At 38.7% G+C, this 24,674-nt stretch overlaps 1 protein-coding gene across 1 annotated transcript in view; it reads left to right on the forward strand.

Annotated features, from left to right (window-relative positions):
• The window catches only part of NHLRC2 (NHL repeat containing 2), a 48,617-nt gene extending 24,604 nt beyond the window's left edge, over window positions 1-24,013 (forward strand). The window contains exons 6-11 of the mRNA XM_008144328.3: window positions 11,758-11,857; window positions 14,941-15,172; window positions 16,229-16,351; window positions 17,237-17,443; window positions 18,970-19,195; window positions 23,608-24,013. Of these exons, the coding sequence (XP_008142550.2) occupies window positions 11,758-11,857; window positions 14,941-15,172; window positions 16,229-16,351; window positions 17,237-17,443; window positions 18,970-19,195; window positions 23,608-23,864 (1,145 nt within the window). The 3' untranslated portion in view covers window positions 23,865-24,013. The remainder of the gene's footprint in view (window positions 1-11,757; window positions 11,858-14,940; window positions 15,173-16,228; window positions 16,352-17,236; window positions 17,444-18,969; window positions 19,196-23,607) is intronic.
• Window positions 24,014-24,674: the final 661 nt, after the last annotated feature.

Raw genomic sequence — 24,674 nt, forward strand, 5'->3', positions numbered from 1 at the left:
TGGAATAGTCTGAGAAGGATAGGTTTTAGTTCTTCCTTGAATGTTTGGTAAAACTCTTCTGTGAAGCCGTCTGGCCCTGGGCTTTTGTTTGCTGGAAGCTTTTTGATGACTGCTTCAATTTCCTCCATAGTTATTGGCCTATTGAGATTTTTAGATTCTTCCTGATTGAGTTTTGGAAGGTTGTATTTTTCTAGGAATATGTCCATTTCCTCCAGGTTGTCTAGTTTGTTGGAATAGAGTTGTTCATAGTATTTTTTAACAAAACTTTGTATTTCTGTGGGGTCTGTTATTTCTTCTCTTTCATTTCTGATTTTGTTTATTTGGTCTCTCTCTTTGCTTCTTGGTGAGCCTGGCTAGAGGTTCATCAATCTTGTTTATCCTATCAAAGAACCAGCTTTTGGTTTCATTGATCTTTTGTATTTTTTTTTTGTCTCTATGTCATTTATTTCTGCTCTGATCTTTATCATCTCTTTCCTTCTGCTCATTCTGGGCTTTTCTTGTTGCTCTCTTTCTAATTCTTTAAGTTGTAGAATTAGATGATTTACTACCATTTTTTCTTGTTTTTTGAGGTAGGCCTGTAGAGCTATAAACTTCCCTCTCAGGACTGCTTTCATTGTGTCCCATAGATTTTGGATTGTGTTTTTATTGTCATTTGTTTCCAGGATATTTTTAATTTCTTCTTTGATCTCTTTGGTAACCCAATAATTGTTTAATAGCATGCTATTCAGCTTCCAAGTGTTTGAATTTTTTTGATTGTTTTTATTGTTGTTTATTTCTAATACTAGAGGCCCGGTGCACGTAATTCGTGCACGGAGGGGGGTTGTCCCTCAGCCCAGCCTGTACCCTCTCCAATCTGGGACCCCAATCGGGGATCGGGCCTAACCGGGCAGTCGGACATCCCTCTCACAATCCAGGACTGCTGGCTCCCAACTGCTTGCCTGCCTGCCTTCCTGATTGCCCCTAACCGCTTCTACCTGCTAGCCTGATCACCCCCTAACCACTCCGCTGCCAGCCTGTTTGCCCCCAGCTTCCCTCCTCTGCCGGCCTGGTCACCCCTAACTGCCCTCTCCTGCAGGGTTGATCACCTCCAACTGCCCTCCCTTGCAGGCCTGGTTCCTCTCAACTGCCCTCCCTTGCAGTCCGGGTGCCTCCCAACTGCCCTCCGTTGCAGTCCGGGTGCCTCCCAACTGCCCTCCCCTGCTGGCCATCTTGTGGTGCCCATCTTGTGTCCACATGGGGGCAGAATCTTTGACCACATGGGGGCAGCTATATTGTGTGTTGCAGTGATGATCAATCTGCATATTACTCTTTTATTAGATAGGATAGAGGCCTGGTACAGGGGTGGGGGCCAGCTGGTTTGCCCTGAAGGGTGTCCCTGATCAGGGTGGGGTTCCCTTGGGGCATGGGGTGGCCTGAGCAAGGGGCCTGTGGTGGTTTGCAGGCTGGCCACGCCCCCTGGCAATCCAAGCAGAGGCCCTGGTATCTGGAATTTATTTTCCTTCTACAATTGAAACTTTGTAGCCTGGAGTGGAGCCAAGCCTGGGGCTCCCTCCGGGCCGGCAGCCATTTGTGTTGGGGTTATAATTGAAACTTTGTTGCCTTAAGCGGGTGGGCCCGGTCAGGGTGTGCGGAAAGCTTTGCTTCCCCTGTTGCTGGGGGCAACCCTGGCCTGCTCTCTCACGCTCCATTCTGCCGCCATTTCTGTTTGAATTTGTTTACCTTCTATAATTGAAACTTTGTAGCTTGAGTGGAGGCTTAGGCCTGGCAAGGGCAGGCGGAAAGCTTGGCTTCTTCTGTTAGCTAGGAAACCTTGCTCTCTGTGGCTGTAGCCATCTTGGTTGGGTTAATTTGCATACTCGCTCTGATTGGATGGTGGGCGTGGCTTGTGGGTGTGTTGGAGGTATGGTCAATTTGCATATTTGTCTATTATTAGGTAGGATTATACCATTGTGGTCTGAGAAGATGCTTGATATGATTTCAATCTTCTTGAATTTGGAGAGACTTTGCTTGTGACCCAATATGTGGTCTATTCTTGAAAATGTCCCATGTGCGCTTGAGAAGAACATATATTCCATGGCTTTGGGGTGAAATGTTCTGAAGATGTCAATTAAGTCCATCTGATCTAGTGAGTCATTTAGGATTACGGTTTCTTTGCTGATTTTTTGTCTAGAAGATTTATCCAGTGATGTCAGTAGTGTATTCAAGTCCCCTACTATGGTTGTATTGTTGTCGATCTCTCCCTTGATATCTTCCAGGAGTTTTTTTTATATATTTGGGTGCTCCTGCATTGGTGCATATATGTTTATCAGGGTTATATCCTCTTGTTGTATCGATCCCTTTAATATTATGAAGTGGCCTTTCTTATCTCTTGTTATGGCCTTCACTTTGAGGTCTATTTTGTCAGATATAAGTAAAATTTACAAAATGATGCAAAGCAAGGGACTGAATCCTTCAGAATTGAAGGGGAAGTAAGGAGCTTCACAGACAAAAAAAGCCTAAGGGAGTTTATCACGACCAAGCCAGCTATGCAAGAAATGCTAAAGGGACTGGTATAAAAAGAAGAAATTAAAAAGGGAAGAAGGAACACAGGCACAAAAAATAAAAATGGCCACAAACAAGTACCTATCAATAATAACTTTAAACGTAAACGAACTAAATGCTCCAATCAAAAGACATCGAGTGGCTGAATGGATTAAAAAACATGACCCAGCCGAAAACTGGTTTGGCTCAGTGGATAGAGCGTCGGCCTGCAGACTGAAGGGTCCCAGGTTCGATTCCGGTCAAGGGCATGTACTTGGTTGCGGGCACATCCCCAGTAGGGAGTGTGCAGGAGGCACCTGGTCGATGTTTCTGTCTATAGCTCTTCCTTCCTCTCTATAAAACATCAATAAAATGTAAAAAAAAAACACAAAAAACATGACCCATATATATGCTGTCTACAAGAGACCCACCTCAAAACAAGGGACTCACAAAGACTGAAAGTGAAGGGATGGAAAAATATCTTTCAGGCAAATGGAAATGAAAAAAAAAAAAAAGCTGGGGTAGCAATACTTATATCTGACGGAATTTCTGATTGTTTATCTTATATTGAGAATGCACCCAAAATGCTTTCCAAGGAATATCTTGGCTCTATTGACAAGTACTCTCTCAGCTTCCAGCTGGAGTGACATGCTATTTGAGGCTTGTGTCATTACTAAGCTCAGTTTTCAGTAAAGGAAGTGAGTCCTACCTTACTTAGCTCAACAGGTTATTATAAGCATGTGGTTCTTCATTTAACTTACAGCTTAAAATAGCTTCACTCAGGTACTTGGCAAGAGGCGTATTCTTGAATACACTTTAGTTTAACACCTTCCAAATTCCTGGCCAAGAGAAAAAGGTTTCCAAGCACTGTCTGAAGGACCTGTAATCACAATGACTACTCTAGCTTGAGAGCTTTTAACCTTGAGTCATATACCCAAGGCATTCATGGTTAGGTTTTGTAAGGTACTTAAACTTCCCAGAAATTCTTTTTAAGATTTGGGGGAATTGGTCGGATTCTCATCAGAGTTTCAAAGTGGTATGTTACCCAAAAACATTTTAAGAGCCACTAATTTAAATTACTCTAAAATCTAATCCTGTATTAATGTATTGTCAGAGTATGGGAAATTAGATCATAGAATATTTGTTCTTACATTTGTTTTTACTAAACTACTTTTGGCAACATGTCATTCATTAAAAAATATATCAACATAAAATCACATTCATTTATATTTATATGTTTGTATATCTGTTTCATATATGTATTTCATCAAAACACAATCCTATAAGATTTGTTCCTGTTTTTACTGTAGGAATTGCTGGTGAATTAAATAGAATTAAATAAATACAGTAGAATCCCTTATTGAAGTGATTGGCTGTGATAATTAAACTGTGGGGGCGGGGGGGGAATCTGTTAAACCAGAATCATAAAACTAAAAATGCTTTATTTTAATTTAAGAACTATAAATGTACAATTTTTAGCCCATCTTTGATGTAGGACTACCCCTAATTGAAGAACAATTTGACTTAGCTACATTTCTTTTTTTTTAAATTTTTCTTTTTTTATTGATTTTAGAGAGGAAGGGAGAGGATAGAGAGATAGAAACATCAATGATGAGAGAGAATCATTGATCCGCTACATCCTGCGTGCCCCCTACTGGGGATCGAACCCACAACCCAGGCATGTGACCTTGGCCAGAATCCAACCTGGGACCCTTTAGTCTGCAGGCTGACGCTCTATCCACTGAGCCAAACCAGCTAGGGCTACATTTCTTTATTGAGTCTTTCCAAAATATCCAACTTTATTTTTATAGAAACAACTTGCTTTTAGCATTCAGATTGAATTGGTTCATATAAATTTAAATCACATAATTGTACAGCTAGTTAAACAGATTTTGAATTAAACAAAATTTGAAGGGGATTGTGGCTGACAAAAATTATTCTTTGTAAATACTTGAGTTTTAAAAATATTTTAATAATTTTATAAAATGTTTCGGAAATGCTACCATAGTTAGGAATTTGAGAGTGGAATTATCAGGAGTCAACATGAAAAATAGGTTAGATATTGTGATAATGAATCATAGATATACCTAGCAGCATGGACAAGTATCAGAAGGAATCTGTTGAGTGAAAAAAGCAAGTTACAAAAGAGACCTACAGTATGGTATTTTTGACAGAAGATTTAGTAGTAAGCAAGACTAATTATCTTGAGGGATAAATCCAGACTTGGTAAAACTGAAAAATAAGAAAGTAAAAAAAATTTTTTTAGACTGGTGGTTCCTTCCAGAAAGAGGAGGGGTTATAGTCATAAAAGGATGCACGGATGTTCTTTCTTGAGCTAGGTGGTATGTATATGGATGCTTAATTATTTAACTTTATAACGCATCCATTCATACACATATTTAATTAAAAGTTAAACCTTACAAAGGAGCAAAATAGATTAGGTAAATAGAGTGAAAAATAACAAGGACCAATACATAGTTAAATATATACCCTATCAAGAGACCCAGTTAATAAATAATGGGACTTGAAATACCCATTGTAATATGTAAATGTGTTTGTGTATGTATTTTAATTCTGAATATTTAACCTAATTATGCCATTACAGTGATAAAAGCATTATCACTCTAAATACAGTCAGAACTACACAATGTAAGAAAAATAATTACTAAGTACAATAAATTCATTTTTCAGCAGAAATTCTGCCATGTTTCTAAAATGCATGACTTCACTCTTGCCAGACAATAATAACCTGAGAGATTTTTCATCCTAAAGTTCAAAACCCCACTAGTCACTAAGTAGACTTTACCTGATTTAGAATCATTTATAGAAAGGATAATGTGCCTGAATCCCATTAACCTTCCTTGGCCTTTTAATCAGTATTTTCCCTAGATAGAAGTTTAGCTGTTCTTATATAACCTTTTATGATCAACATTTAACTATTTAGTATGTTAGTCTTATAATCTACAGTGTTGGTACTTAAGTGCTTAGATAATATGGTTCTTGGAGTTCCATTAATATGTGATAAAATACTATACAATACATATATCCTCTAAAAATAAGCAGATGATACAGAATTTTTGAGGAATAAATTTTATACAATGTAACTGGTGAGTGAAAAAAGCAAGTTACAAAAACTTAAACTAAAAGCAGCTGTATTTATAGGCCTAAAATTTGAGAGATGATTCTTGTACTATCTTATCACATTGAATTGTGTTTGCAGGGTTTTTTAAGTCCAATTAATGAGGTATAATTTACAGAAAGTAATATTCACCCTTGTTAGGTATGAGTTATATGACTTTTGACAAACATATTCAGTCTTATAATTATTATTGCAGTCAAGATACAGAATATTTCCATCACCCCAGAAAGTTGTCTCATGACCCTTTGTTCAGTCTTCCCCGTATCACCTCCAACACCCTCTCCAACTATTGGCATCAGTGCATTTCTTAGGCCTGGTTATTTCCTTTTGCATAATGCTTTTGAGATTCATCTCTGTTGTTGCTGGTATCAGTAGTTGGTTCTTCTTTATTGTTGAGTAGTATTTCATTGTTTGGCTGTGCCACATTGTTTATTCATCAGTCCATAAACATTTCAGATATCTCTAGTCTAGAGCAGTTATTAAAGCCTATATAAACACATGTGTATAGGTTTTTATGTGGACATAAGAATTTCTCTTTGGAAAATGTTTAGGAATGAAATTGCTGGGTCATATGATAAATGTGTAATTTTATAAGAAACTGCCAAAGTGCTTTCCAAAGTGGCTCTTTTTTTAACAGTCCCAAGTGTCCTGGGTTAATATTGCTTCTGCCTAAAGAACTTCCTTTAACATTTCTTGTAGCAGATGGCTGCTGCCAATGATTTCTCTTGGCCTTTTTTGGGGGAGGGGGGTGTCTGGAAAAGTATTCAGCCTTCATTTTTGGAAGATATTTTGACTCCATATATGTCTGGGTTGACTTTTTTCCTTTGATACTTTAAAGATGTCATTTGATGGTCTTTTAGCTTACATAGTATTAAATAAGAGATCTGATTTATTTCTTTCCTAGATCCTTTGTATATAAAGTGTGTGCTTTTGCCCGGCCCACATGGCTCAGTGGTTGAGCATCAACCTATGAACCAGGTGGTCATGGTTAGATTCCCAGTGAGGGCACATGCCCAGGTTGCGGGCTTGACCTCCCAGTGTGTGTGTGGGGGGGTGGGGGTTGGGGGGAGAGTGGGAGGTGCAGGAGGCAGCCGTTCAATGATTCTCTTTCATCATTAATGTTTCTATTGCCCTCTCCTTCTCTCTCTGAAATCAATAAAAATATATTAAAAATAAAAAAAATAAAAGTGTGTGCTTTTTTCTGGCCACCTTCAAGATTTTCTCGTTGGTTTTCAGCAGTTTGACTGCTATGTCTAAGAGTTATCCTGTTAGAATTCTTGAGTCTATGGTGTGGTATGATGTCCTTCATTATCTGTGAAAAAATTCTCACCCATTATCTCTTTAAATTTTTTTTCTGCTCCTTTCTCCTCTTTCTGGGATTTCAGTTACTCATATGTTAAACTCTTGATATTATACCCAGCACTTTTTACATACTGTACTCTTTTTATTTTACCCTTTTTTTTCTCTTTGTGTTTTAGTGTGAATAATTTTTATTGATTTATTGTTAGCGTCATTGTTTCCTCAACTGTGTCTAGTCTGTTGATGAGACTGTTGAAGGAATTTTTCATCTTATATTTTTATAGCATATCCATATGACTATTTCTTAGATTCCATCTATCTGCTGAAATTCCTTATACATATTTAGGTATGCCACCTTTTTCTCTAGATTCTTTAACATAGTAGCATAGTAATTTCAAAGTCCATGTTATATGATTCCAGATTTCAGGTAATCTTTGAGTCTGTTTCTGTTGATTGCTTTGTTTCTTGAAAATGTATGTGGGGTTTTTTGGTTTTTTTTTTGTTTTTGATGAGGGGTGGGTATGTGTTTATTTGAGTGAGGGTTTGTTTTTCTTTGCGGGGATGGGGAGGCAGGGATAGGGAGGAGGGGTGCTGCTTACTTGTGTTTGTCTTTTCAATTTTAACTAAATTTTAGTCATCTTGTGTGGAATTATAGAGGCTGAGATCATAGTATTTATCCAACTATTATGGGAGGTTGAGTCAATGTCAGAAGCTGGGATGGGTCTGGGTGTTGTTATTGCTGTGAGTTCTGTCAATACACCATAGCTTTTGAATTCCTTTAGCTGTGGGCTGGTGTTGCCTAAGCATGGGGACCTAGAGGCTGGGAATAAGGGAGTGGGGGGTTCCTCAGTGTTAGAACTCCACCTCGGCTTTAGAACTCATCCTGTACAGCTGAACCACAGTGGTTCTCTCTTCACTCTTGCAGCTGCATGACAGGTGACCTGTTGCTGTTTGTCATTCTCTAAGGGAGTGTTCTCTGTTCTGATCAGCCTCAGTCTTAGGACCCCTGTGTGCCTGTGGTCCCTGAAAGGAAATGGGAGCTTCCCCCCCCCCCCCCCACTGTTTCTGTTCCGTTTCTCTGTGGCAGCCAAACTCTGCCTCCTTTAATCTGTGAGTGGTTTTGAAGAGTTTCCTCCTTTCCCCCCAGCTGTGGGGAACCCCTGCTTGGTGTCAGTATGGAGTCTTTGGCCAAAGACAGTTCCCTGCCCCTCTCCTAGAGGTGAAGAGTTGTTTTTCTTCTTCCAGTCCTCAAATTAGTCTTTTCCTGTGCCCTGGGCGTTGACGCTTTTTCCTAGTGGCTTAAGACTTTGCTTCATAGGAGGTTTAGAGACTATGGAGAAAAACTATTTACACTAATGGACGATTTCACAGATGCTATTAAGAGGGTTCTAGTCAGTGGACTTTATTTTGATCATAGTTACTTAAAATAACACAGAATATTTAAAAGCTGGATTGAAGGTATTTTTTCATTTCTATATTTCATTTGCTGATTTTATTTCTGCTTTCTGAAACGATTTCAGTAATCCTTATTGATAATTATGAGGGGTTTTGACTTTCCCAAACCTTTTTAGCTTTTGGCATTATCCTTTTTTATTTTTAATTTGTGACTGTTGAAAGTCAGTGGTACTAAGTGTGCTCTTAAATTAAAATGGAAATGTTCGTAATTGTTAGAAGGAACAAAAGTAATACCCTACTCAGTGATACAACTATGTGCTTTAGATTTTAAAAACCAGGATGAACAGTATAATTTTTTTAAATGTATCTTTGTTGTTGAAAGTATTACAGATGTTCCTTTTTTTCCCCTCTTGACCTCCTCCACCCCACACCCGCCCCCCACCCCAGGCCTTTGCCACATTATTGTCTGTGTCCATGGGTTATGCATATATGCATATAACTCAGTGATACAGTTATGTGCTTTAGATTTTAAAATCCAGGATAAACAGTATAAATTGTTAATGTGACTCTTGTTAGTTTGATAGACATTATAAATGCCAGACGACCTTTTTTTAAAAAAAAAAAAAATTCTCATTTTATTTGTAAAAACTCTTCAGTCCTCAGAGAAATGATCAATCAGAGTAAAAACTTATTGAAAGACAGTGTAGCATGCTAGTTATGAGTATGGACCCAGGAGCCAGTTTTACATCTTAGTGTGGTCGTGTAACTTTGACAAGCTACCAGACTCTTTATGCCTCATTCCCTCATCTAAATTGAAGATGCTAATAGTATCTATCTCAAAGGATTATTGTGAGAATTATGAGAATATATGGAAAGCACTTAGAACAGTGCTGTATAAAGAAATGATTAATATATCAATGTTATTTTCATTGTTGGCTATAAGAATGGAGTCACTTCATAAAAGCCACAAAGAGATGTTACCAAGCTGAACCAAATCAAAGATGGGAAGTCTAGGGACTGGAAAAATATACTTGTAAAAGATTACTTAGCCAGAGGCCATAGGGGGAGGAGGGCATAAGGAGTGAACCTGAAGTAGAAAGCCATGGTTACGTTTGATAAGATGGCTATTTGTGATCACACATGATACTGCACTTGGGTACTTAAAGCCAGAGCTAAATTCATGGGGCAGAGGCAAAAGGGAGGGAGAAAAGAACGGGCCACACAAGAACTGGCCAGAGAACAGAGGCTGCCTTCTGTATCCCTTCATTCTGATCAGAACACTGCTGAGGTGTAAGCAACTTCCTAATGGATTATTCAGGTTTAGCTGTGTAAATTTCCACGAATTATTTAACCCCTGTGAATTTCACTTTCTTTATAGAGATGATACTAGACTTCTTAAGGTTGGAAGGCATTAAGTTATTAAAGGGAATAACTCATGTAAAATGTTTATCATCTCAGCACCTTAAACATAGGAAGTGTTCTGGATGGTAATCATTTTCATCACCATCCCCACCATCATCATCAAGTGATAGATAGAATCCCAACAACTGAATCATGACCTGACACAGCCTGGTCACTGCTTCTCATTTCTTAGGAGTTTAAAGGAAATAAGTACAAAGAAACCAGGACGAAACTAATACTTATTACTATGAAGTGTTTGTCCTCAAATAGTAGACCCTCGTTGGACTAGACTGGCTGTTTGGAGAACCAGATAATGGAGACCTGATGTGGTCTCGCATATGTATACCAACACAGCTCTTCTTTGGCAAGGTCGAGGCTCTGAAAGCCTGTTATCTAATAATTACAGTTTTATTTACAATCTTCATACTTTTTGCTACTTTTTCTTGTTGTGCTAAATAAGTGTTTATAGCAGATATCCTTGTCTAATTTCTATTCTTAGGGGACTGTCTTTATCAGCTCAGGCTGCCATAACAAAATACCACAGATTGTGGTTGCTTAAACAACAGAAACTTAGTTTCTGACAGTTCTGAAGGCTAGAAGTTCAAGGTCAAGGTGCCAGCATGACTAGGTTCTGGTGAGAGCTCTCTCTTGGCTTATAGTCACCTTCCTGTTTTATCCTCACATGGAAGGGGCAAAATAAAATAATTATGAAAAGCCTTTGATCTAGTTTTAAAACATTAAACAGAGACTGAGACCTCAGAATATATGGAATGCCATTGTCACTTTTAATACAATTTATGTTTATAACAATATTTGACTATGAAAAAATTAAGTTGAAATAAACTGCTTTCCTTTATATTTTATAGGATAGTAATTAAGAATGCAGAGAAAAGGCAACATGTAAAATAGATTTTTCTGTTGGATTGCCTGTTCCGATTCCTTCCTTCACTTACTAGCTCTGTGATCCTAGCAAGTTACCTACCCTCTTTCATCTTCAGTTTCTTCATCTGTGAAAAGGACTTAACAGCACTACCTGTCTTCCGGGGCTTTGAGAAAAGTTCAGTGATAATTTCTGTAAACTGCTTGGCACATAGCAACCACATTCATTGAGAACCCTCGTCATCATTTTTGTTGTTAAATTGAAAGGCACTTGAAAATAATACAAGGAAGAAAAATTTCTTTTAGATACAAACTACTTGAAGTTAAAGAAAATATAAATAGCCTTACTAAGATAATTTCTTAGAGCATGTGTCTGACCAAATGATTTTAGTTAAAATATCTCAATTACATCTAAAAGTAACCTTAGAATACATCTAAAATTAAAATATTTAAATATTTTAACAAAAATAATTTGAGAAATAGAGCCTTGTCACATTGTAATAAGTTGTAAATTAATTTTTACAACTATTTATTCATTTTAATTATTTAATTTTAGTAAACAGCTATATTATACTCGAGCTTTTTTGTATGTCAGCTATATATTTCTGAAAAAGTTTTCTAACCAATTAAACAGTTGATTTTTAAATAGCAGTTGTGACGAGTATCTAAGTCTAAAAGCTGGTATTAATGCAGATATAAACATTTCTTAAACTATTAAAATAGACAGTGTTTTCATGAGAAACTGTTACGAAAGTATATAATTTAGGTGGTTAGTGCTGGTTATTTGACTACCAGTTTCTTGGAAAGTATGTGCCAACCCATTTCTTTTATCACATAAAATAAAAAATCAGATGTTTGAAAACATTGTGCCCAGGATGCAGGGACATATTACTATTAAGAATACATTGTTTTCTGTGAATTTACCAGTACATTTATAAGTCTAAAGAAGAATGTCTTTTACAAGGAAAATAGAAATTTTTCAAAAACAACTTAAAACATTGCAATATTTTTATTTTCTATCAGATGATTTATAAACACATTACTGTCTTCCCTTAAATTTCTCAAAAAATGGTGTTTTTCTATTAACCAAAATATGTACATATTTACTATTTACTTTTATAAAGGTTCAGAGGTCCAAAGCGATGACATTCTGTGGATAGCCATGGCAGGGACTCATCAGATATGGGCACTCCTACTGGACTGTGGCCGACTACCAAAGAAAAAGTAAGTGGCAACATCTCTTTTGGGGTAAACTGCACAACTTGGAGTTCACAGAATTCCCTTTCGCAAGTCTCCATCCTCTCGACACTTACTGTACTGTCAGGAGGAGCTGGGATATACTACCATAGCAGACAGCCCAGATTCTCCGTGGCTTAAGACAAGGCTTGGTCCTTTGCTCACTCACTTAGGTGCACCGGGAGCACTGCTCTGCCACACAGGCTGATGTGGCAGCCACCATCTAGAGCTCTGCCAGTCATCCTGGCAAAGAGAGAGGGGCGGTGAGTCGCTTAATGCCTCTTAAAGCTTCTATTCAGAAGTGACATCACTTCTACTTACATTTCATCAGCCAAAGCAAGTCTCACGACCACACCTCATCTAACCTCAGGGACCCTGGATGAGCAATCCCACTGAGCGTCCAGAAAGAAGACGGGAGGCATTTGGTGAGCACTTTCTCTTGACACGCAGTGCAGGTATCCCCACTCGTTAGTCCAGGTATTTGAGTGCTATAAAGCATTGTGGTTGATAGCTCAGTGTTGTAGTCATGCCTGAGATTGAATCCTGGTGTGCATTTACTATCTATGCGAGCTTAGGGGAGCCATTTAACTCTGTGTTCTTATTTATACTTCCCTCGAGAATCAATAATGTGTGTTAAGAGCTCAGCCTAATGCCTGGCATATTCTGCAAATGGTTGTAGCTTTGTTGCCACTGGTGGGGATATGAAGGTGAAAAAGTGGTGTCTCTACAAAGTTTCTTAGATCTTTTTCGATAGAGCCTTTTCTCTTCTTCCTAACACCCCAGGTAGAACTGATCATAGTCTTCCCTGTGATTTCCCTGCACTGCTTACGTAGTTATATCACTGCCCTGGTAAGTTCGTCTTCTCTTCCCCTCCCCACCTCTCTCTTTTCCTCTGTCTCTCCTTGTCTGTTTTTGGTTGCACTTATTTGTTAACATAACTATTTTCTCACTAGACTACCTCTGAAAGGAAAGAACCCTTTCTCATTCATTTTTGTGTCCCCCGTAAGGAGCCAGTAAGGGTTTGCAGAATAAATAAATGAATGAAAGTATTAGCCAGAAAGACTGTCAAGTCACCATAGAAAGTGCCTGTCATCTCGGTTACCTTTATCCATAGAAAGGAGCAGTTGTATGGATAATCCAAAATATCAGATACATTTCAGATAGTGTGTATGTGTGTGCTGCTTTGTATAATGTTTGCAACAGTTAATTCAACTATTTATTGAACATACTGTGTGCTAGGCACTATGCTAGGCACTAGGAATGAAATATGTTCACTAATTAAGAATAAAATGAAAAGATGTGGTTGCTGTCCTCAGTGGGCTTCCTGAGTAAGAACCAGATTAGCAAACAAGACAGTTGGGAAGGTGCTGTTTATAAAAAAAACTACTGCAGCCGTCCTTCAATTGGAAATTGTCCCTTGTGTAAATAAGAACACCCGATGTCCATCAAGGAAGGCTTCCGGGAAGAAACTACTAGACTGAAACCTGACGGAGGAGTAGGACATAGACCGGGAGAGGGGAGGTTTTTCAGGAAAGAAATGACTAGTCATGTCAGTAGAAGCCAGATCACAAAGTGCCTTGTGAGCCCTTTTAAGAGATTTGAACATTATTCTACATGCCTTTCTAGAAAATGTTAAGCTGGGAAGTGACATAATAATTGTTTTTTGAAAAACACTTGGAACATTTGGAGAGGGACAAGACTAGAGACATAGATAGCAGTGAGGAGGCTATTGCTGTTACCCAGGCAGGAGATGATAGTAGCCTAAATAGTGAAGTGACCAAACATTTTACATGAGACATAATTTTAAACAGCAGAAAGAAATAACAGAGATGGCCAGAATGTTCTAAGTGATGGCTAGGTTGGACCTAAATGGTCAAGAGTGGACTAAATACCAAATAAGTAGAGTGTTTACTCTCATTCTTATTAGGAAAGTGTCCACGCAGATCACATTGACCTGTACCATAATTTTAAGGATGTTTTATCTTTGTTACTGATCTTCGAGTGGGAATGACTCCTAACATTTTAGAAGTTACTGTTTCCAACTCTTTCTAACTCTCAAGGGAACTCCTTTTTAGATTTAGACTCCTTGGAGTAATTACCTTTAATTTATTTGTTTGACATGTTAGTTATTACCTGTATTTCTCTGACTAGATTTTTTTTTCCAGTTCCTTGAGTAAGTGGCCATATTTTATACGTTCTGTATCCCTCTGCCTCCATCCTCTGCTCCCTGCCTAACTGAGCTTTGGGAACATATCAACCAAAGAGTGACTGATGGTCATTTTAGACTTTTGTATATTGTGCCATATTTGATGTGATATGCATGGAATCTCTCATTATTTTGCTTCAAAGTCAGCTTCTCTTTCCTTACAATCCCTCCAGCATAAAATCAGAAACCATGGTGTAAAACTTTCTCTGCATTACATAAGGAATCCTGCAGTAATCCTTTAAGTAGAAACTTCCCTAGTGTTTAATAAATCAATAAGAAATTGATTTGTTAGAGCAGCATAATCATCCTGTATTCGTTTCTTAAAGTGAGTAATGCTTGAACTGGTTGTCTGTTGAAGTAATCTTTCAGTCTACTATATATAAGAAAACAAAACTTTTTAAAATGGAAATTCAAGCTTTAAACTATCAAGAACTGGATAATCTTTTTAATTCCCTTTCAGGACCTAATATTGTATGAATCTAAGAAGAAGTTGAAGTGGGATCCAGCTGTACCTATCCCTGACCATTTGGAGGGGAAAAAATCTATCCCATCAATGATACAATCACTATTCTTATAATTCTAACCTTGTCAGGAATTTTCTGTCTGACCACTGAGAATAGTTTCAGTTTTATGTATGTCAAAAATGTAGAAAGGTCCCTACAACAGTGGATAAATAAGTTAGTTAACAATTAGTAAAACTACAGTAAAAACTGACTTGCACAATTTAACTGAGCCAAGATCACTAGATTTTTTTTTTTTTTACAATGCTTACCACCATTGATTTCATCATTAACACTCATTTGTTTAATAACAAAATTGGATACATATAACAATGTTGATTTCACCTCTGAACTGTCTTTTCCAGTGACTTAAAAAAAGGAACCTGCCTTCGGTTTGCTGGAAGTGGAAATGAAGAAAATCGAAATAATGCATATCCTCACAAGGCAGGTTTTGCCCAACCTTCAGGTCTCTCTCTGGCCTCAGAAGATCCCTGGAGCTGTCTGTTTGTAGCCGATAGTGAGAGCAGCACTGTGAGAACCGTTTCACTGAAAGACGGAGCAGTGAAGCACCTTGTAGGAGGAGAAAGAGATCCCATGGTAATGAAATCCCTCCTGCACAGTGTGCCCAGACACTTACAAACATGCACTTTTCTGAACTGTGAATAATTCGTAAAATTTGGGAGAGCGTTCTTGGCCTATCTATAGGTTAAAGTGTAAGTCAAGTCAAAAGAAAGGTGAATATAAAGAAACACAGAACCATGTAAGAAAAGCAAACTCACTCTAGTTTATTATGTATAAACTAGAGGCTCGGTGCATGAAATTCATGCACAGGTAGGGTCCCTAGGCCTGGCCGGGGATCAGGGCTGATCAGGTTCCCCGCCTCCTTCCCTCGCTGCCCACATGCTGCCAGCGCATGGTCTCCCTCCTCTCCCCCCTCCTCCCCCCGGCTCCTCCTTCCCCCTCGCCACCCGCACCCTGCCGCTGGTCGCCCGCCATGTTCTGCGCCACCCCCTGGTGGTAAGCACATATCATAGCGAGTAGTTGAACTCCCATTCTCCCGGTCGAACTCTCGAGAGGACACTTTGCATATTAACCTTTTATATATATAGATGTCTAGGCTTCAGAGAGAAAGGAAGGATAAAGTATCTATAATAATAAAAGCATAATATACTAATTAGACTGGACAGCTGAGCAACCTTCCGGACATCCTTCTGGATGACCTTCTGGATGAAGCTGGGGCTGCGAAGGCTGAGGCAAGCTGCTGCGGCTGCAAGGGCCAAGCCCCTTGCACGAATTTCGTGCATTGGGCCTCTAGTTTATTAATCAGAGAAGAGGAAAGTGTAAATTAGGTATTTGGCAGGATGGTGGAAAGAGTACCAAATTGGTCAGCTTTGCCTGTTCCTGACCAGGTGTGTGATTATTGTCAATAAAACTATAAAGTATCACACATTAATACAAACTCAAAATTCTATCATTTTTATTCTAGTCTGAATCAAATGCCCAGCCCTGTTTATATGAAATCAGATCTTTTCCCCTTTAACTTAAGCAGCATATATAGCCATCTTAATTTTCACTTTATATGCTAACACAACACTGTAGAAATTTTAATATGTGCTGTGTTTTGTTTTTTTTGTTTTTTCTTTTATAAAAAAGAACTTATTTGCTTTTGGTGATGTTGATGGAGTAGGAATCAGTGCAAAGCTTCAGCACCCCCTTGGAGTAACGTGGGACAAGAAAAGAAATTTACTTTATGTGGCAGACTCATATAATCACAAGGTGAGTCTTGACAGAATTACGTAACACCTTGTTTTTCATCTGTGGTATTTAAAATGCTGAAAAACCTGTGAGCCTCCTACAGTTGCCACTCTAAAACATAAAGAGGAGTAATAGTCTTTGACAACTCTATATAAGACCTCTTTTCTTTTCTTGGTCCTTTCTTTGCAAAGAGGGCATGATGGTACTCTGAGCTGGGGAAAGGACTAATTAATAAACAAACACACTTCCAATGGATATAGCCAAAATTGGGAATTGCAGCCCATCAAAGCTGCTTAGTAACAAATTCAGTAAACAAGGAGAAGGTAAGTAGCACAGAAATTCAGATGTCATTTAACAAATGAACATTTCTTAGTTGCATCGTTGTAGCAACTACTAGCAAATAATTCTGTTAAAACAGAATTAAAAGCACTTTATTTATCCAACTATTTCTATTTTTATTTTTTCTAAAGTTCGTGGAAGATTAATATTGATATTTTGTGATGAAAGACTATAAATTTAATACAGTTGAGACAAAGGAAATCATTAAGTTTAACACAAGTAGCTAATCCTCAGCCAATGTTAGATGCTAATGAGAAGAAAGTCAGTCCAACCATATCCCATTGTGAGAAAAAAGAATAACATTTGAAACTTAAAAAAATTTCATCCAAGTTTTCTTCCAGAGGGTAAGATGTAACTAGGGATTTTACATAGTTTTCAGCTCTCCCCTTAGACTATAATTTGAATGTTTGGCTTTTTCAAGAAAATGTGGAAATGCCTATTTTTTCTATGATTTTTTTTTTTTTAACGAATACTAATAAGCAGAAATTCTCTGGCTTGCTTATACTATACTTTTCCATACTACAAACATGAGCTTGAGTTTTAGATATATGATTTTTTTCTTTCTAGATTAAAGTTGTGGATCCAAAAACAAAACAGTGTTCAACATTAGCAGGAACTGGAGATGCAAGTAATGTCAGTTCCAGTTTTACCGAGTCAACCTTTAATGAACCAGGAGGCTTGTGTATTGGAGAGAATGGCCAGTTACTATATGTAGCAGACACGAATAATCATCAGATTAAAGTGATGGATTTAGAAACAAAAACGATTTCTGTGGTAAGTAATCTTAAAGTATGCCTTAGTGGTACCATTTTATGAGGAACTCTAAGATCCTCAGCACTGACTGCACTTTCGGTTAGTCTGCCTGAAGTGGTGAAAGTGAAGCATGTAGGTAGAGGAGTACGTGAATGTCTATCTGAAGGATATCATATTATTTCTTAAGTGAAAATTCCATTGTGTCAGAGTGTTTGAGAAAGATTACTGGGAGTTGGAAAGAATTTGAACTTTCAGAAAAGGAGAAAAAAAAAGGGCTCCTCTGTTTTTAAATATGTGGACACACTGATACAGTTACCCTCACATACTGTGTGGGTTGGGTTGTTTAGTCTTATTTTTAATGATTCTTAAATTAGCATGTAATCTGTGTTTCCTATGGTGAATCCATTACGAAATAGTCTTCCAAAGGAAGCTCTAGAAGCCATGTTTCTCAAGACATTGAAAATAAGATAGAAAGAAGTTCTCATCAATTTTTAAAGATATACACATGGTCTCCAATAAAATTTTTAAGTTCCCCCTGAGTGTATCACATTTGCCTGAAAAAAATGCAAGAGTTTGTTTTTCCTAAAATTCTAGGAATTTCCAAGGTATGTTATGATGACAATTTGTTTTATTTTAAAGCATGTAATTCTTATGACACAGATCTGATATATGAATGGCATCATACAGTTGGCAATGAAAATTATAAGAGGACTAGGGGCCCAGTGCACCTTGCAAGGAACTGTGGGCCACGAGGCTACGGTAGGCACAGGGGTGGGTCTCGGACCATTCTCCGCACCCCCGCCCAGCCCCTCCTGCCGTGGCCCCCACTCTGCTCCCATTGCTACTGCTCCCACATGCTGATGGCACCAGCCCCACTCACACCCACTGACGGCACAGAGCGATTAGGGCTGGTGCCAGCAGCGGGTGTGAGCGGGGCCAGCACTGTCAGTGGGTGTGAGTGGTGGCTGCTGCTCTGATCACCCCTCAGGAGCAGGGGGAGGTGGAGAAGCACTCAGGGGTGATCAGGGCCGGCAGCCACTGCTAGCTCCCGCTGATGGTGCCCGGTGCCAGGCACTGGCAGCAGGTGCAAGCACTGGGTGGGACCGCAGCTCACGGGAACAAAGAATTTTTAGTAACCACCAGAGGCTCACCCCGATGACAGCGACCAGCGCCCCACCTTGGTCTGGCACCCCTGCTCACCTGTTCCACCATCCCACTGCAGCCAACACTCACCATGTTCCGCACACACCCCCTGGTGGTCAGCGCACGTCATAGCCACCAGTTCCACCGTTGGGTCTATTTGCATATTAGCCTTTTATTATATAGGATGTATATTATATCCACTACATTTAAATTGATATAATTTTATTTTAAACATATTAAACAATTAGTTTAATTCTGTTTCATTCATAAGTGTTGGTAATTTTTTTGTCAAAACAGAATATATTTCTGAACCTCATTTCAGCCTGAAGTCTAAAAATAAACTCTCCCTCTACAATTATTTTAAAGTACCTTTGCTTGAATAAACAAATTTTCTTATTTCCTAGCTCCCGGTCTTCAGCTCTGGAAATGCTGTGGTAGATGGCCCGTTCATGGTAGAAAAAGTAGAAAAACAGACAGTACCCAAACTACCGAAATCAGCTCCAGCCGTTCAACTTTCCCCTGTGGCTGCATCTCCGGGACAGACTCTGCAGTTCCAGCTGAGATTAAACCTCCCGTCAGGAACAAAGCTCACTGAAGGGGCACCCAGTTGCTGGTTTCTAACAGCTGAAGGTATGTGAATAATCTTGCAAGTGCAACTATTCCTTAAATTCTTGATGCTTAATCTTTCTCATTTGTATATGATATTTTTACTCTCTAGTTGGGCAACATTTGAGGGAAGTCTTGTGACAAAATAGATCTAGACCTAACCCCACTTTAGCAGTTTTCTTTAGTCTGAAATTCTTTTATCTCTTTTATTAAGGAACAGTGTAACTCATCCAAAATTACTCAGTCATAATTGCCTGCATTTGCTAGTAGGCAAGCAAGTCCATCACCTGAGGCTGACCTCTGTGATCTCAGAACGATAGGTCATCCAATGTTAGAGCTGTGAAAGGCACCTTCTATTATGAAGAGACTGATGGCTCAAAGAGATAAAGTGATTATAATAACTGCTGATGCTAATTATGGTAAATGCTCAAGGACATATATGGAATTAGGTCATAAATGGAATTTGAACCCAGTTCTGCTTATAATTGGTTTTGTCTTTTCCATTGTGCTACTCCCTCTCAAACTAGCTGTTGGGTTATTAGCCCTAAAAATTAATTTCATTTTTTAAAAAGAAAGTTTAAAGCCCCACCAATTACCCATTTGGATGTTATGAAAGTTTCTAAACCTTATTCTCAGTGTCTGTACTTACTTCATGGTCTGTGGATGAGTAACAGATAAGGACTAAGAATTGATCATTGATTTAATGTTAGAGAGTTAGCTGATGTCCTCTGAGAGCCTTTCAGAATCCTGGAGGTGAAAACAGAATAGAAGAACTGGAGAGAGCAAATCCAAATAAGAGGAAATAGAGCAGTTGCTAGAAGAGGGAATGGAGTTAGAGAACAGCATATTTATCAGTGACAAAGATCCAATAGAGAAAGAGTTAATGAGATGTGGTGGGTATCCTTTAGGATTTGAGAGGGGATGGGACCAGGTGCACAAGTAGATTGTGGACATTTGCACAGTTAGGAGAGAAGGCCCATGTGTGACCCAGAGCTGTGGAGGGTAGGTGCTTGTGGAGGCTCTTTTCTGATGCTCCTGTTTTCTTGGGAAGTATGGGCCATCAACTGAGAGGGAGTGAGAGGGGAGAAGGTTTGGGCAGTTTGAAGAGAGAAGAGGGTCATCCAGGAGGATGGGAGGGTGAGTACATGAAGGAAATGCAGTGTGATTGCTGAATAGCTGGAGGCTACCCGTCATGGATGGAAAGCCAGACCAGTCCCCTTAGAGGCTGTTTCTCTCCAGCCAAGTGTAGCCACAGGGTGCAGGTGAGTGTTGAGTAGCGTTAAAGCAGGTCTGCTACAGTGGCAGGTCATGTGCCATCCACGTGGGTCTCCAGAGTCCTTACCCAGTATTAATTGTGTTTGCCACTATGCCTTTCAGTAATAGAATCTCACAGATTTTGTTCTAAAGAATTAAGTTGATTTTCCCCTTGAGTATATATTTTTAAAAACATATGCTTGCTTTTCACTGAAGAAACATGACATGAGCTCTTTCCAATTCAGTTCTTTGGTTGTTTTATCTTTTGCTTTTCAAGATAGCATCTATCAAATGTTTTAGAGCTTTCAAATTGCTGTTTATTTTATTTCAATATAATAGTATCATTAAGACTTGACTTACCAGTTACTAAGCCTGAAGCCACATTTTCTTTTTTAGAGATGCCAGACAGAATTTATGCTCCATTACTCGCTTCCTATGAGAAAACAGGTTCCAAAGCCATATTTTAAAAGTATGCCATTCAAGTAGAAAAATACAACATTTTTGGAGGATGTGTAATTGAAAACAAATGAATTACTATGAGCAGGATCCAGGCTAAAATTTGTATCCTTTTAATCTAAGAATACTTCTTGTTTGAGCCTATTTTCAAAGTATTCAGTTACTATAAATTAATTAGGTGAAAATTTTAATATGTATTTCAATCAGTGTGAACTTATCAATTTATAGTAAGGAATCAGTGACCTGCCTGCCTTACAGCCGTTCTCTCTAACAGACACTGGGCCCTAATTTTAAAGTAAAATATTAGTTGTCCAGAACTAAATGCTGACTTCTTGTCTCTCATGATCTTCCTCTGTCCTAGTCTCCCACGCTCTTTCACACGTTCTCACTCAATCTTCCATTTCCTCCCTGACCCTCCTCCTTCGTGCCCTCTCACACACTTTGCTTTTGTGCGTTACCCAGATCCAGGCTCTGTGCCTTCTTACCTTGGTACATTCTCAGGCGGCAGCTACTGTCCGGCAACAACCCACTTGGTGTCCACGCCAAGAGAACAGAGAGATCTTGGTAGGCTAGCCAGGAGGAACTGCTGGGTTTGAGCTTGAGAATCTGGCTCTGGGGTGTCTGAGCCTGTGGGGAAGCCATCTCCCTCCTGCCCACACCAGAGAGGGCTGAGTCCTGCAGTACTAGGAGGGTGTTTGGAGCTGGCTTTGCAGACAGAAGAGTACTCAGACTTTACTACTACCCATGCCTCCATAGTTCAGACAAGTTCTCAACGGCCAGTTTAGCTGCTCTGCCTGTGTCCACTGGTTTGAAAGCACTACATCATTTGGAGATCACTGTTAGTTTAACTTCTCTGTGTGAAATATAGATCAGTGTATTGATTTTTAAAAGAGGATATTGACATGTTTAACTCTACTTTGTCAAACACACAAATTAATGTTGATTCATTGGAATATAGATAGGGATAGTATTAAAGGAAAGTGAAGTAGTTTATAGAGCAAATTCTTAGCTATTTTATCACTTCTCTAAAATATTGGTTCCATTTTTATTGTATAGGAGCAAAGAAGATTTTTGGAAATTATTTTATAGGGTACATTTGTACACCTATGATTAAAGGACATTTTTTCTTCTTGGCCAGTTATTAGAGACAGTCACTTATTTTTAACTAATCTTAGTTTTCAGCATATGTTAAGGTTTTAAGCAAAAAAACCCCACATAAAAACAAAGCAGCACTAGCATATTATAACTTCACAAATCGCACATGTGATGTATCTGAGAAATATCTAAAGAAACATTTTGTGTTTTATTTAAAGAATTAGGTATTAAGCCCTCACCAGTTTGGCTCAGTGGATAGAGCGTCGGCCTGCAGACTGAAGGGTCCCAGGTTCGATTCCAGTCAAGGGCATGTACCTTGGTTGTGGGCACATCCCCAGTGGAGAGTGTGCAGGAGGCAGCTGAATCGATGTTTCTAACTCTCTATTCCTCTTTCTCTCCCTTCCTCTCTGTAAAAAATCAATAAAATATATTTTAAAAAAAAATTAGGTATTAAAAAGGCCCAGTTTACTTTGCTGTTTGATTTAACTATAAGAATTGTACCACCAGCCTGCTGTTTAGCAAAATCAAACATTCAATAAAATAAAACATACTCCTCAGTTCAGAAATAAAGAAGGCCAAAGAATTTTAAACAGTTGTTTAAAAATGATCTTTAAAAGTTCCTGCATAAAAACTCTGGATTTAACTCTTTAGATTCTCACCTTTCCCCTTCTCCTTACTCTGATTTGGCATGTTTCTCTCAAGTTTGATATTTTAGTCAACAGAATAATAGATGCAGTAAACTAAAGAAGAGATGGAGAGGACCAATAAAGACAGGTGCTCTGAGTGTTGGCTCATCCTGAGGTCAAAAGAAAGAGACAGGAAAGCTAAAGAGTAGGCCCAGAACCTCATCACTACTGAATAGGTGGCTGCATTTTTGCAGGAGCCATCGGTCAGTCATTAGATTATGCTCAGTGTATTCTACTTAAGATGTCAGGGAAGTGTGCCCTGCACTTCCCAGCTGCTGGCTCTTGATCTCTAACCCCCTCTAAAGCTGGATGTCTGTAAGCACGTGCTTCCTCAGGGTGATGCATGTGTTCCTTCTGACAGAAGGCACTAGATGAATAAAGACATTTAAAGCTTTTAAATACTAGAAGATTAAAGTTTTTAGTGGTTTATTAGATTTCTGTTATGTAGATGATCTATGTATTTAAGTCTTGGAAGAGTTTTATGTAATAAGGAGGTAGACATAATCTCTTAGCTTTTACTTTAGAATAATATATGCAGTATTATTTCTTAAAAAATCAGTGTTATTTTTTATTATTACCTTTTGATAGTCAATAATGTATCATAATCTTAATTTGCAAGTCACTGCAGAGTTTAACATACATTTGTATTCCCTAGATCAGTGGTCGGCAAACTCATTAGTCAAGAGAGCCAAATATCAACAGTACAACGATTGAAATTTCTTTTGAGAGCCAAATTTTTTAAACTTAAACTTCTTCTAACGTCACTTCTTCAAAATAGACTCGCCCAGGCCATGGCATTTTGTGGAAGAGCCACACTCAAGGGGCCAAAGAGCCGCAGTGGCTCGCGAGCCGCAGTTTGCCAACCACGGCCCTAGATTTTTTTTGTAGTTTTCATATTTTTATCTTTCTTATACAGTCTTAATAATTTACCTTTTTACCTCTTAGGCAATGAATGGCTTCTTCAAGGACAGGTGCCATCTGGCGAAATAGAGAGCATCGCCAATCAACCAACCATCTCACTGCAGATTCCTGGGGATTGCTTGTCACCTGAAGCCGTTATATCTGTCAGCGTGTTTCTTTATTACTGCAGCGCAGACAGCAGTGCCTGTATGATGAAGGGAGTTTTGTTCAGTCAGCCTTTACAGATAACCAATGCCCGGCAAGGCTGCACAGCTCCAGTAGAGCTCAAGTACGCATTTTAGCAAGCTAGCTAGCAACCGGTCTCCACAGCCGTCTCTTCTTCATCCTCACTGTCACTGTAACTTATGACAAGAAACTTCTCTCCTGCCTCTGAATACCAAGAAACCCACTACTCAGTTCTAGCAGCTGATAGTAAAGTACAGCTATGCTCCTTATTATTTATTATAAGTGAATTCCTTCATTCTGGCTGTACCAACTAAGTCACTGACCGTCATCTGAACCATGTTGTTATCTATGCTGCTATTTGGCACACGACTTAAATCCACACTTATAGAATATTATGAGATAATTTGCAGTGCTTGCTGATAACAATAATGATATTAAATATTTTAACTAACTTTTTCTACCTTTATTAATAGCAAGCAGCACATTTAAATGTGTAATTTCACAATAACTTTAAAGAATACCCGAGATCCAGTCCACATGTTTGTATAAGGACACCTGACATTCAGGGCATAAGGTCTGTTCTAAGCCTCTCCCTCCCCCAAAAATCTTTCCTTCGAGTAGAAGCTTAGAGGACCTGGATGGTAAATGTGTTCTTTGTTCTCTTCTGCGGTTTTCTCATTTGAAATACGTTGAAAAGAGAATTTCTATTTTTATTATGTTACTTGCTCTTCTAACTTGCCATTATTAATGCCTTACAACTCTATACAGAAAAGTCTCTAAGGACATGCAGATTCACTCTCTTAACTGTTTTCTGAATGAACAGCCTTACCAGGCAATGAACGAGTCCTCAGAAATAGGACTTTCAAGGAAAAAGGACTTAGGGTCACATTCCTGTGATATTTTTTAATGATAAAGAATTGTGACAG

Source organism: Eptesicus fuscus, chromosome 17 (genome assembly GCF_027574615.1).
Source record: "Eptesicus fuscus isolate TK198812 chromosome 17, DD_ASM_mEF_20220401, whole genome shotgun sequence".
NCBI lineage: Eukaryota > Metazoa > Chordata > Mammalia > Chiroptera > Vespertilionidae > Eptesicus > Eptesicus fuscus.